The following is a 14,950-nucleotide window of genomic DNA, read 5'->3' on the forward strand; positions in this document are numbered from 1 at the left end:
TGATCAAAAGGATGCCACTTTGAAAGTGGGCCTTTGCGGTTTTGGCACAAACAAAACACACTGTCACGCAGTTTTAGTAGTCTGGACGGAGCGTGACACATTGTGACACAGCCAGACACATCATGCATAACTAATCAGCTGTACAATATTAAAGATGTGCTTGTTTTGCCAACACAGACCACTGAATATAGCTGAAAGCTCTAGAGAAGAGACATTTTTGCACCTCATATTTTATTAATAAACGGTTACATTAAATGGGTAATGGATAAATGCAGTATATTCAACAGTCAGCTCGCTATGTAAGGTTCTTTGCAGGGTTGCCAGGTTTTTACAACAAAACCCACCAAATTATATACACGTATTAATACACTTTTTGGTGGGGTTCCCCTGGTAAAATTAGCATTCCAGGAAATAAATAACACGTTATTGAAGTTAAACCCACTTAAACCTGTGGCAACAGTGAAAAAGTAGACTTGGCAACACTGATTTTTTGGTGTGTTAAAAATATAAATATTTAATTCATTTAAATCATAAATCAAATCCAGTTGGTATGTGTACGCTTTGTATGGGTGATTTACTCTGTTGAGATGGATGGAGTGATTATTGAATTATTTTGTATTTCTTTATTTTGTATTTAATGTATAAATTACCAATATAACATATAATGATATTAAAAAAAAGGTTTAAAATTTAATTATCAGTTGCTAGGACCTAAGGTGATTTACCATGTTTAATTTTGCTATTTACTATTGAAACTAATGTATCAGAGGCTGGTGTTGTACCAAATTTATTTATTTATTCACTTATTTATTTTTAGGGCTGTCAAAAGATTAATCGCGATTAATCGCATACAAAATAAAAGTTTGAGTTTGCCTAATATATGTGTGTGTACTGTGTGTAATTATTATGTATATATAAATAAAAACGCATTCATGTATATATTTAATAAATATTTATGCATATATGTATTTATTATAATTTTTATGTAATTTATATTTTATATAAATACATTTATTTTGTACATAAATAACATTTCTCTTAACTATATACATTAATTTGGGTGTATTTATATATACATAAAAATTACACCCAGTACACACACGTATATTAGGCAAACTCAAACTTTTATTTTGTATGCAGTTAACTGCGATTAGTCATTTGACAGCCCTATTTATTTATAAATTATAACTATAATTTAAAATGCATAAAATGATATTGTGCTAATTGCAAAGTATATACACTACCAGTCAAAAGTTTTTGAACAGTAAGATTTTAAAGTTTTTTTTTTTTTTTTAAAGAAGTTTCTTCTGCTCACTAGGCCAGCATTTATTTGATCCAAAATACAGTAAAAACAGTAAAATATTTTTACCATTTAAAATAACTGCTTACTATTTGAATATTTTTTAAAATCTAATTTATTTCTGTGATCAAAGCTAAATTTTTCAGCATCACTACTTCAGTCTACAGTGTCACGTGATCCTTTGGAAATCATTCTAATATGCTAGAATGATTTCTGAAGGATCATGTGACTGGAGTAATGATGCTAAAATTCAGCTTTGAAATCACAGAAACAAATTACATTTTAAAATATATTCAAACAGAAAACAGTTATTTTAAATAGTAAATCTTTTGATCAAATAAATGCAGACTTGCGGAAGGAACTTCTTTAAAAACATTAAAAATCTTGCTGTTTAAAACCTTTGACTGGTAGTGTATATGGAGTTATTGAATCTATTAACGAACCTAGTTTGATTATCAGTTTTATCACCCAAGGTGGTGGTAGTGTTGTCATCTCTCTCTCTCTCTCTCTCTCTCTCTCTCTCTCTATTTATTTTAATTTTTAAATTTACTAAGCATCCAACTTATTTACAGCTCTATTTTTATTTTATCAGATGCTAAGCCAAGGTACCAGCTCAGATTTGGTTGTCATACTTGGGGCGCTTGGACCTTGTGTGATTTTTGACATGATATTTGTTGTCTGAGACAAAATATGCAGATCCTAAACGATTTTTAAAATGACATTGGATAATGTGGCATGCTTACTGTCATTGATGGCAGACTTATTCCCAGTGCATTGAATTCTGTGAAGATGCTACTACATCCTATTGTGAAACACAGGTCCAAACAATGAAAATCAATGGAGTCCCATGTTGTTTGGACACCATTGACTTTCCTTGTATGTGTAGTGTCTTTTTTTTATGTTCCACAGAAGAATGTCATACCGGTTCAAATCTACACGAGGACAGAATTTTCATTTTTGATTGAAGAGTACACTTATCCTGCTTTAAAACACCAATGTGAGCATGTGCGTACTAGTCCAGATTTGTCATTCCGGGTGCATGTAGTCCAACCACCATCTGTCTCTATGAACACAGACATCGTCTTTACATACAGTAAGATGCTATAAGATCCTGGTCTTGTGTTTCTTTTTGTTTTTAAAAGATAGGAACCGTCTGTGTTCCTAAACGTAATCATTTGCCTCCCGTTCAGAGAAATGGATGTACGTCCGCTTGGCTTTGGGCTCCCGGCTGCCCCGGAGGAAACATGAGTGTATAAACTCAACCTGATACATGTTTAAAATGACTTGACTTTTGTGTGTATGTGTGTTCCAGCTACAGGAAGCCAAGCAGATGGAAAGAGAAAGGCACAGGCAGCATTCTCCAGTCAGCCAGCAAGAACCAGAGTCTCCTGGACAGCGGCACACCGAAGACACCCCCGCCAAAAGCTTGCCCGCGGAGGCCAACGGTGGACCGGGACACCAGGGTGGCAAAGTCGAGCAGGGATCCCCGCCGTACGAGAGTCCCGAACCAGAGAACGGCACAGACTTCTGCCCTGCGGAGAATGAGCAGACTGAGGCAGACCAGGCCACTGCTGCTGCGCAAAGTAAAGAGATACAAGCAAACAAGCAGAGATTAATTTTGCTTTAGGGTTGCATGTTTATGTAAATGATTATGGTAATTTCTCTAAATGACTGTAGACGCCAGTGGAATATTCTATGAGAGTTCTTTTGGTTAAAACAACACACTTTTTACCTCAAAAACAGTTGCTTTTGTGCATGACTCTTTAAATGATAATGAGCTACTGATCACCCCGCCCCTCTCTTTTGTTTTTTGTGTATTCGGTTTTGCATTACCATCAAAAACAAAACTAATCTACTGCGTCCTCAGTGGCTGTGATGTCGAGAGAAAATGAAGACTCTTATGTTCACTTTTCCATCCAAATACAAAACACCTGTGTTGCTTACAAGATGTTTTCACAAAATTAACTTTTACATGGTGTTTGCATATAAATGTGTCTTGGCAGTGTTTGAACACAACCACCCTACAATGATAAAAATCCATTCACTCCAGTTTTATTAATCCCTAAAAATGTAAACAGTCTAAAAAAAAATCAGAATGGCAAAATATATACTCGTCATATATAGAAGTCAGAATTGCAAGATAAATCTGACTGTATTACTCGCAATTTTGAGTTTATTTCACGCAATTCTGAGAAAAAAACTTATGAGAAAAATAATCAGAATTGTGAGTTTTTATCTAGCAATTCTGACTATTTTTGGCAACTGTGTTTATATCACGCTATTCTGACTTTATAACTTACGATTGTGAGTTTATATCATGCAATTCTGAGAAAAATTGCAAGAGGTAAACTCGTCATTGCGAGAAATAAGTCAGAATTGCGAGATAACTTGCATTTGTGAGAAAAAAGTCAGAATTGCAAGAAAAATCACAATGGCAAAATACAAACTCGCCATTGTGAGAAAAAAATCAGAATTGCGAGATAAGTCAGACTTGTTTTTATCTCACAAATCTGACTTTATTACTCGCAATTCTGTCTTTATTTCTTGCAATTGTGAGTTTATATCACGATATTCTGACTTTATAACTCACAGTAGCAAGTAGATTAAGAATTGCAAGATGTAGACTTGTCATTGCAATAAAAAAAGTCAGAAATGTGAGTTTGTCTCACAATTTTGAGAAAAATAGTCAAAAAAAAAAAAAAATCATAATGGCAAAATGTGTACTCGCCGTTGCGTGAAAAAAGTCAGAATTGCGAGATAAAAAGTCAGAATTGTATGTTTTTATCTCATAAATCTGACTTTATTGCTTGCAATTTATATCACGCGATTCTGAGAAAAGTCAGAATTGCAAGTTTATAATTCTGACTTAATTTCTCAGAATTACGAGTTTATATCTCACAATTCTGAGATATAAAAACAGCAAGCTGTTTGGTGCATGTCTCTTTAAATGATAATAAGCTACTGATCACCCCGCCCCTCTCTTCCATTTTTTGTGTATTCGGTGGCGCATTATCATCAAAAACAAAGCTAATCTACTGCTTCGTCAGTGGCTCTGATGTCGAGAGAAAATTAAGACTCTTATGTTCACTTTTACATCCAAATACAAAACACCTGCATTGCTTAGAAGACGTTGGCGGGCAGTGTACAACTGGCTAAGGGAAGGAATATGCTAATACGGCACAGTCTGTCAGCGTTGTGGGTGGAGCTTGAACAATATGATGTCATACTGAGTTTAAATTTTTGCAATTCTGAGTTTATTATACACAATTGTGAGTTAAAACAATAAACTTTTTACCTTGGAAAAAAAACAGCGAGCTGTTTTGGTGCATGGCTCTTTAAATGATAATGAGCTACTGCTCACCCCGCCCCTCTCTCCCGTTTGTTTGTGTATTTGGTGGCGCATTACCATCAAAAACAAAACTAATCTACTGTGTCGCCTATGGCTCTGATGTCGAGAGAAAATGAAGACTCTTATGTTCACTTCTACATCCAAATACAAAACACCTGCATTGCTTACAAGATGTTGGCGGACAGTGTACAGCTGGCTGAGGGCAGGAATATGCTAATATGGCAAAGTCAGTCAGCGGTCGTGGGCGGAGCTTGAGCAATATGATGTCATACTGCTCAGAAAATCAAATTGTCTTGATAATTGAGACTGTTTAGGTTTGTAGGGATTAATAAAAGTGAAGTGAATGGATTTTTATCATTGTAGGGTGGTTGTGTTCACACACTGCTAAGGCACATTTATATATTACATATATTTATACTATATTTATATAATATTTGGGTGAACTATCCATTTAAGTTAGTAGTATCACTATTTTTAGCTGGATTTTAGCCCTCCTCCCAACACTGCTAGACACACACAAGCGTCTCTGATTCCTAGTCATTATTAGTTAATCGTGTATTCAGGCTTGACATCAGAACAGATGAGACGTCTACTAATGATGTGATATTATTGGAAAACTGTGCCAGTGTCTCTGTCTTACATAAGTTTAATAGCACAGCTTTCTGTCAGAACATCACCCAGTTACTGGCAGTATGGAGTCCCTTCTTAATAACACTTCTTAACGTTAAATTAGGAAACTGATAACGTGGATTTAATGTGACAATGGAGCATGCTTGGAGGGAAAATCCTCCTATCACAGCATGAATGACTGACTAGACAGAATTAGAAGCTTAAACATACTCGTCTGTCTTTTAGGTGCGGCAGAGCGTGGCACGGAACCCACTGAGGAAGAAGAAAACCAGCGCTATGAAGAGAAGGCGCAGGAGATTGTACAGAGCATTTTGCAGGAAGTCGTAAACACGGTTGCTGGAGGTGAGTTATATTTATCTTGCTTAAAAGGGAGAGTTGGACAGTTCGTCCAAAAATGATGTTTTTTTTTTTCATATTTATGTGTATATACCATTCAAGTGTTTGGGGTCAGTAAGATTTTGGCTGAGTTCAGTTTGGTCAAAAATGCAGTAAAAACAGTAATGTTGCAAAATATTATTGCAATTTAAAATAGCTGTTTTCTATGAAAGCCTGCTTCCGCCACTGAATAAAAAAAGGTTATTGTGACTTTTTATCTCACAAATCTGACTTTATTACTTGCAATTGTGAGTTTATATCACACTATTCTGACTTTATAACCCACAACTGTGAGTTTATATCATGCAATTCTGAGAAAAAAGTCAGAATTGCAAGATGTAAACTCATAGTTGCAAGAAAAAAAATAGATTTGTGAGTTTTATCTCATAATTCTGACTTTATTTCTCTCAATTGCGAGTTTATATCCTGCTATTCTGAGAAAAAAGTCAAAATTGTGAGTTTATGTCTTACAAATCTGGGGAAAAAAAGTCAAAATTGCAAGAAAAAAGTCCGAATTGTGAGTTTATTTCTCACAATTCTGAGAAAAATAGTCAAAACTGCGGAAAAAGTCAGAATTGCGAGTTTATATCTCATGATTCTGAGAAAAATAGTCAATTTTGAGAGAAAAAGTCAGAATTGCGAAATTTAAACACAGTTGTGAGTTTGTATCATGCAATTCTGAAGAAACTAGTCAGAAAAATAATCAGAAATGTTTTTATCTCGCAATTCAGATTTATTTCTTGCAAATGCAAATTTATTCTCGTTCTTTGTTCTCTTTGTTCTCGGCATTGCAAGAAAAAAAGTCAAAATAGGGAGATGAAAATGCGCAGTTGTGAGAAAAAAGTCAGAATTGCGAGTTTGTCTCACAATTTTGAGAAAAATAGTCAAAATTGCGTGAAAAATCAGAAGGGCAAAATATATACTCACCATTGCGAGAAAAAAGTCAGAATTTGTAAACTCGCAGTTGGAAAAAAAAATCTGAAAACTCGCAATTCTGACTTTATTTCTTGCAATTGCAAGTTTATATCTCACAACTGCAAGAAAAAAATCTGAATTACAAGATAAAAATGTGCAATTGTGAGAAAGTCAGAATTCCAAGATACAAACTTGTATTTGTGAGAAAAAGTCAGAATTGCGAGGTTTATATTTTACAGTTCTGAGAAAAATAGCTAAAATTGCGAGAAAAGTCAGAATTGCGAAATATAAACTCATCATTGCAAGTAAAAAAAGTCAGAATTGCGAGTTTGTCTCACAATTTTGAGAAAAATAGTCAAAATTGCGTGGAAAATCAGAAGGGCAAAATATATACTCACCATTGCGAGAAAAAAGTCAGAATTTGTAAACTCGCAGTTGGAAAAAAAAGTCAGAATTGCGAGGTTTATATTTTACAGTTCTGAGAAAAATAGCCAAAATTGCGAGAAAAAGTCAGAATTGCGAAATATAAACTCATCATTGCAAGTAAAAAAGTTAGAATTGCGAAATAACACAATTGTTAGTTTGTATCATGCAATTCTGAGGAAAAAAGTCAGAAAAATAATCAGGAAGTCAGAAAAATAATCAGAAATGTGTTATGTTGCAATTCAGACTTTATTTCTTACAATTGTGAGTTTATATCACGTTATTCTAAAAAAAAAAAGTCAGAATTGCAAGATGTAACCTTGCAATTGTGAATAAAAGTCAGAATTGTGAGATAAAAAGTCACAATTGCCTTTTTATATTTTTTTAAACTGGCTTCCATAGTTTTTTATTTTTATATATTTTAAACTGTTATTTATCCCTATTCCTGAATTTTCAGAATCATGACTCCAGTCTTCAGTGTTACATGATCCCCCAGAAATCATTCTGATATGCTGATTTGTTGCTTTTAAAACGTTTATTTTAAAATTAATAATTTGCATTCTTTAAAATTTCTCGTTTTGTATAATACAGAAATCAAAACTTTGTAATTACATCAAGATAAGAAAATGATCACACAATTAAATTTTTTTTAGTGAACTGTCTCTTTAAGGAAGCAAATCTTTTGTTATAAAATGTCTGTTCTAGTGGCTGTGATTTTTATACGCTTCACACTTTAAACCATTGTATGGACACAGCCTGAAGTCTGCTATTCTGTGTTCAGATGTTAAGGAAAGCCGTGAGGGCGAGGCTGAGCCAGCTGAGGGCATTCCAAACTCGCTGGAAGAGGAGGGAGGGTTGGGCAGCGACAACGAAAATGTTCACGCCAACGGCATCCCTGGCACACCCATCTCTGCGAGCTTTACTCCGTCCCTACCCGACGACAGACTGTCTGTCTCCTCCAATGACACTCAGGTACCAGTTTCCACTGGTAAAACGGCTTTGTTTACACATGAGTAATTGTTTTTGACTGGATTGTTTATCCAGAACTGACTTCAATGACTTAACAGCTGAATTCTTCAAAATTAAATTTTAGGGTCTGTTTGGAATGTCACAAACCATGATACCCTCATTTCTCTCTAGTGTTTTGCTAAAATAACAAACTACTGCTTGTGTAATGTTTTGTAAAAAACAGTTCTCCCTAATTTTTTTGAATGAGCAGCTAGAAGTATTAAAATGTTATAAACGTAGTATTCATTTTATTTGTGTAGGACTTAAAGAAAGGTCTTATTAAGTTTTAAACTGGATTTTAAAAACTCTGCAGAAATTCTGTTATTAAAACACAAAGATATGATGTTTTTTTTTTTTTTTTGGCACCATTGTATATGCTTAATGGACCATAACACCAATTTTATGGCCTTTTTTTATGGTTGATGTGTGTTATGTGCTATAGATGATGATTAATTTTCCTGGCAGTTAAATTTGATTGCCGTAAGATTCAAACATGAGCATTTCTCCCACAGGAATCGGTAGCTACCACTGGTCCTGCACCAGGTGCAAAGTTTTCCCACATTCTCCAGAAGGACGCGTTCTTGGTTTTCCGTTCACTCTGCAAGCTCTCCATGAAGCCCCTTTCAGACGGTCCCCCTGATCCGAAGTAAGCCTGTCTTTCTAAATAAATCATCTGACTGTATACAGCAGGAGTTGTTTATTTGTTGTACCGAATGTCGTGCCAGAAAAGGGCCCAACTGAGTTTGATGTGGTTGTATCCTAATTTCAGATCTGTGGTTGTAGATATTTTGAAGCAAGAGTGTTGATGGCATCAATCTGCATTGCGCAGAGTTGAGTTGTCTTGGTTTTATCAGCTGCTGTCCCATGACAGGTGAATAGGGCTGTCAGAGGGCAAGAGAGATGTTCCTCCCTGTCATTTGAAGAGAAAGAGAGCCATTCATTCTGGTGTGTCTTTAGGGGCAGTGAGGCAGGAAGCTCGTTTCAATGTTATTGATCACTCTTTGTCAAATGGACTGAGACCTGTTGACTCCTCTTGATTTACATCAGGCCTCATTTATCAGTGCTGCATACTAAAGCAAGCATATTTGGAAGTTAGGGACTTGAATGATGCTTCTTTAAGAAGCCACTTAGCAACTGCCTACAACACCTTAAGTGCCCTGACTGCAACACCAAAAATGTAGCTTCATTTTGTTAATTAGTACAGTTAGTACGGTTTTGGTAGCTGTTTCTGTAGAGTACCTTTGGATTCTGTTGCTGCATAGTTTTGAGAATTATGATGTTAATATTTAATTAAGTATTTGTGACCCTAGACCACAAAACCAGCCTTAAGTAGCATGGGTATATTTGTAGCAATAGCCAAAAATTCATTGTGTGGGTCAAAATTATCGATTTTTCTTTTATGCCAAAAATCATTAGGATATTAAGTAAAGATTATTGTTCCATTAAGATATTTGGTAAATTTCCTACCGTTAATGTATCAAAAGTTAATTTTTAAATGTTAATATCCATTGCTGAGAACTTAATTTGGACAACTTTGAAGGTGATTTTCTCAATATTTTGATTTTTTTTTTTGCACACTCAGATTCCAGATTTTCAAATAGTTGCATCTAACAAACCATACATCAGTGGAAAGCTTGATGTGTACATTTCAATTTAAAAAAACTGACCCTTATGACTGGTCTTCTGGTCCAGGGTCACATTTAATTTATGAAAAATAGATATTTTATTAGAAAATAATCTGTTTAGACATTTGTGTCAGCAGAAAACCATAGTCCAGTGGTATTTTAATATTATTTGTATGACATTATTGAATTTATTGATTTTTTTTTTTTTTTTTATTTTGATTGTATTTTTAGATTTTCAATGTTATTATAAATGTGAAAAGTTAAGATTGAATGTATATTTTTTTTTTTTAAAGCTTTTTGGGGTTGACCGATTATTGGCCTGGCCGATTATAGTTTATTAAGCATTTTTATGGTTATCGGTATCGGTCGTTTTCATAACCGATTTGCCGATAAAATAATTTAAAAGCAGAGTTTTTGTCAGAGCCCTTGTTATTCTTAATTTTGACATTAATTTTCAGTTTTACACCAGACATATATATTAGTTAAAAATATCGGTTATCAGTCTACTTGATCTGTAATAATTGGTATCGTCATCGGCACTGAAAAACACATCGATTATCAGTCTACTTGATCTGTTTGCACAGATATGTGTTTTTCAGGACCAATGCAGATACTAATTATTACAGATCAAGTAGACCGATAACCGATATTTTAAAGCAGTATGTCTGGTGTAAAACTGAAAATTAATGTCAAAATTAAGAATATGAAAATGACCAATACCGATAACCGATAATCAGCCAGGCCAATAATCAATCAACCCCTAAAAGCTTCAGTTAATTTTAGTTCAACTTAAACTTTTCATATTAATAATAACATTTTATTACTAAATTGAATTACCAAAAAACATTTGTAATGGTTTTAGTTAACAGTGGTAACACTGCTGTTGTCGCAGTGACTTTGAAAGCTGTATCCTTTTCTCTTGAATGATAATCTAACTTTTTGGATTATTGTACAGCTAATGTCTGCAGTCTGATAGGCACAATATCACCGGTCCTGCCACCAGCAGAAACTATTCATTTTAAATTCTCAATATTTTTGGATTTTCTTAATACATCCCTGCTGAAACCAACCTAAGCTGGTTGGCTGGTCTTAGCTGGTTTAAGATGGAAGTGGCTGGTTTTAGCTGGTCAAGCTGGTTTAGCTAGTCGTTCCAGCTGGTCTCCCAAACTGACCAGTTAAGACCAGCCTGACCAGGTAAGGAAGTGGTCAAAACCTCTCTAAAAAACCAGCCTGCTGACCAGCTGTGACCAACTAAGACCAGGCTGGATGACCAGCTGAAACCAACCAACCATCTTAGGCTGGTTTTAGTGTTTTTTTTTTATTTATTTATTTTTTTTCCATCATGTCATACTTGGGCCATGTCAGTGAGAAATTTTAAAGGGACCGTTCACTCAAAAATGAAAATTCTGTCATTAATTACTCACCCTTTTGTCTTTCTAAACACGTAAGATCACGTAAGAGCACAAATTAAGATATTTTTGATGAAATCCGAGAGCTTTCTGACCCTACATAGACAACAACACAATTACCACGTTCAAGGCCTAGAAAGGCAGTAAGAACATCATTAAAATAGTCCATAATTTTTAACCGTAATTTTATGAAGCTACGAGAATGTTCTTACTATCTTTCTTGGTCCTGAACGTGTCAGTTGCATTGCTGTCTATGAGGGTTTATCCAAAATATGGATTTAATCTAAAATATCTTAGTTTGAGTTCCAAAGATTAACAAAGGTCTTACAGGTTTGGAAAGACTTGAGGGTGAGTAATTAATGAAAGAAATTTTCATTTTTGGATGAATTAAGTAGTTTCCATGCAGTTTTTTGTCCTGGTAAGACAGTTAACTGATTGAGTTATTTTGGCCTTGGCATGAGTATTTTGTATGGAATGAGGAGTAAATGTTGTTTTATTCACCCAAGATTCCTCAACTTCCTCCAGATCCCATGAGCTACGGTCCAAGGTCCTCTCGCTGCAGCTCCTCCTGTCCATCCTGCAGAACGCTGGGCCCATCTTCAAAACCAACGAGATGTTCATCAACGCCATCAAGCAGTACCTGTGCGTAGCGCTGTCTAAAAACGGCGTCTCCTCCGTCCCCGAGGTGTTCGAGCTGTCGCTGTCCATCTTCCTCACCCTCCTGTCCAACTTCAAGACACATCTCAAGATGCAAATCGAGGTGCCTGAACTCAGTTCCCCCCTCCGAATCGTAATGTGTTTGCGCGTCTTGCCCTGATAGCGTCAGTCTGTGGAGCGTCTAGCTGACAGTGTGGATTTATTTAAGCTGTGGTTTAGGATGAAAGCTTGTGATTCTGCCTCAGTCTGTATGTGTGTGTGTGAGCCACGTTCCAGACGAGTGTGTTAGGATTTATTGTGCAGTCTTATATAGTAATATCTCTCAAATCGATTAAGTTATATCTTGACAACACCATATACTTTTGAAACATTATTATTGTTCTGTTACTGACTTGGTTATGAATTTATGAGGTGAAAAACAACTGTATTTATCTTTTTCTCTCCTCAGGTGTTTTTCAAAGAGATTTTTCTTTACATTCTGGAAACGTCCACAAGCTCATATGACCACAAGTGGATGGTCATTCAAACCCTCACTAGAATATGTGCTGGTATGAAAGCTTTCTCATTTTCAAAGATATTTATGAGAGTGTTTCTACAAGTAATTCTACGATGTTTCTGTTCTCACAGATGCCCAGAGTGTGGTAGATATCTATGTTAATTATGATTGTGACCTGAATGCTGCTAATATTTTCGAGAGGCTTGTGAATGACCTCTCAAAGATTGCACAAGGACGAGGAGGCCATGAACTGGGCACAACCCCACTTCAGGTAAACACACTGTTCTTCAACAGATTGGTTCACCCAGAAATGTCATCGCTTACTCATTCCCTCATTTTGTTCATGAGCACGCAAAAAAAAAAAACATTTGAAGTGCTCTTTCCCTTACAAAATCATATTGTGTGCAGTCCTCTCAAACAAGGATACATTAAATTGATCAAAGTAGCAGTAAAGACATTTCTAATGTTGAAAGAGATTTCTTTTTCTATTAAAATATATTAAAATAGAAAACTTGAGTACCTTGTTTGTCCTGAATAGTTAAACTGCCTGCTGTTCTTCAGGTAAATCCTTCAGGTCTTTTCAGCCTTTTTGTGTATTTGAACGTTTTCCAACAATGACTATGATTTTGAGATCCATCTTTTCATGCTAAGGACAACTGAGGGACTCATGCATTTACTACGGAAGGTTCAAATATTCACTGATGCTCCAGAAGGAAACACGGTGCATTAAAAGCCAGGGGGTGAAAACTTTTGAACAGAGTTAGGATGAATTGTAGTCCATTATCGATTACAAATGATGTGACGCAAATTGTAGTTAGTAACGTAGTTAATTGTAGAAAATTGTAGTTAGTAATCTGTTGGATTATGCATAATTGGTAAAGTGTTCCGACTATGTTTTAATTACTTTATTTATCAACATCATAAAGTCCTTTAAAGATTACATTACACCACGGTTTTCCCAAACTGGGGTTCTTGATTTAACTTCAGGGGGTTTGTGAGATGATGAAAAGCTAATTAATCATAAAGCTTTATTAAATCATATTAAACAATTTGTGTAGACTCTCATTTTCTGTGTAATTATAGTCACCTCGCTAGTCACTGGTGTGTGTAGTTCCACAAAACTGGAAGACTAATATATATATATAAGTGGTGGAAAGGATCATTTAATAGAGAAAAGAAAATGACAGCAAATCAACACATTATGAATAATTTACTGTCATTTTGTGAATAATATGTAATCATGTAATCCATAAAGTAACTGTGTTCTGAAAATGAGTACTTTAAAATGAAGTATAACTTAATTTAATGTTCCTAATTTTTGGAGCCTGATTATGTAATTCAGATTACATGTAATTAGTTATTACAAAGCACTGTCTATTTATATTTGCGCATGTAAATGTTTAGAAATATTCACAATTTTATTTGTTGCTAAACTTCAGTACAGCGTTGGAAAAACTTGGAATATACACTACCAGTCAAAAGTTTTTAAACAGCAAGATTTTTAATGATTTTTAGCAAAGTCAGTTAAAAACGGTAACATTTTAAAATATTTTTACTATTTAAAATAATTGTTTTCTATTTAAACATATTTTAAAATGTAGTTTATTCCTGTGATTTCAAAGCTGAATTTTTAGCATCATTACTCCAGTAATGAGAAAATAAATCTTTTGTAACATTATAAATGTCTTTATCATCACTTTTGGTCAATTTTAAGCATCCTTGCTAAATAAAAGTATTAATTTCTATAATTTATGTTACAATGCATATACAATGTACAGCATATTACAATGATTTCTGAAGAATCAAGTGACACTAAAGACTGGAGTAATGATGCTGAAAATGTAGCTTTGAAATCACAGGAGTAAATTACATTTTAAAATGTATTCCAGTAGAAAACAGTTATTTTAAATAGTAAAAATATTTCCAAATTTTACTGTTTTTGCTGTACTTTGGATCAAATAAATGCAGACTTCTTTTAGCCGAGGAGACTTCTTTAAAAAAAAAAAAAAACATTAAAAATCTGGTAGTGATGCTACTTTGTGATGTTGTTTTATTAGTTTTGAAGTTTGAAAGTTAAAAAATCATGTTGATTTGGAACAGGTAAATTATAAGAACTATTCTTTTAAAGCAGTATTAGTGATCCCAGCTCATGTTGTTTCTCAGGAGCTGACTCTAAGGAAGAAAGGCCTGGAGTGTCTGGTGTCCATTCTCAAGTGTATGGTGGAATGGAGCAAAGACCAATATGTCAACCCCAATTCCCAGACAAGTCTCGGTAAGTCAAACGTTCAGCCTCTGCGGCACAAAACATCAATACTAGCTCCTTCAAACCTCCAAAACCTTATTTAGCCCCTCAATATCCTCATATGCTTTGGATCCAAGCAGTTGCATTACATATTCCAGGTAACGACACTGGCTTTTCTAAATGAGTCTCCTCTGAGTGCATTTACGCTGCTTTCCAGAGGCTTCTGGCTTGTGCAGAACCAAATGGATAAACAGTTGCTTTTGAGGACAGCGCACTAGGAGTCCTGTGCCTCAAAGACAGGCAGGAAATGCTATTCGCAGTGATGGCTACGCAGGCCTTTCATCTTAATCAAACAACCCTGAGGCTGTTATTCATCACCCTGACATCAGGGAGGCAGTCTGCAGGCTTCCTGAACACTGCAAAACCAGGCATGAGGACATGTGCCAAGCTAGAGACCCTGCCTCTTCGGAGCAGAGGGGATTTAGGTCTAATCAAACTTGGAGGAGAAAAGGCTCTGCTGG

General features: G+C 35.1%; 1 protein-coding gene across 3 annotated transcripts in view; it reads left to right on the forward strand.

Annotated features, from left to right (window-relative positions):
- The window catches only part of arfgef1 (ADP-ribosylation factor guanine nucleotide-exchange factor 1 (brefeldin A-inhibited)), an 86,707-nt gene that overhangs the window by 39,712 nt on the left and 32,045 nt on the right, over nt 1-14,950 (forward strand). For all 3 annotated transcript variants that reach the window (XM_051098441.1, XM_051098443.1, XM_051098444.1), the window contains 8 exons: nt 2,613-2,883; nt 5,505-5,621; nt 7,774-7,964; nt 8,513-8,646; nt 11,560-11,794; nt 12,140-12,239; nt 12,319-12,458; nt 14,351-14,459. In XM_051098441.1, coding sequence (XP_050954398.1) covers nt 2,613-2,883; nt 5,505-5,621; nt 7,774-7,964; nt 8,513-8,646; nt 11,560-11,794; nt 12,140-12,239; nt 12,319-12,458; nt 14,351-14,459 — 1,297 coding nt within the window. The remainder of the gene's footprint in view (nt 1-2,612; nt 2,884-5,504; nt 5,622-7,773; nt 7,965-8,512; nt 8,647-11,559; nt 11,795-12,139; nt 12,240-12,318; nt 12,459-14,350; nt 14,460-14,950) is intronic.

The sequence above is a fragment of the Labeo rohita genome, chromosome 24 (assembly GCF_022985175.1).
Source record: "Labeo rohita strain BAU-BD-2019 chromosome 24, IGBB_LRoh.1.0, whole genome shotgun sequence".
NCBI classification, from domain to species: domain Eukaryota; kingdom Metazoa; phylum Chordata; class Actinopteri; order Cypriniformes; family Cyprinidae; genus Labeo; species Labeo rohita.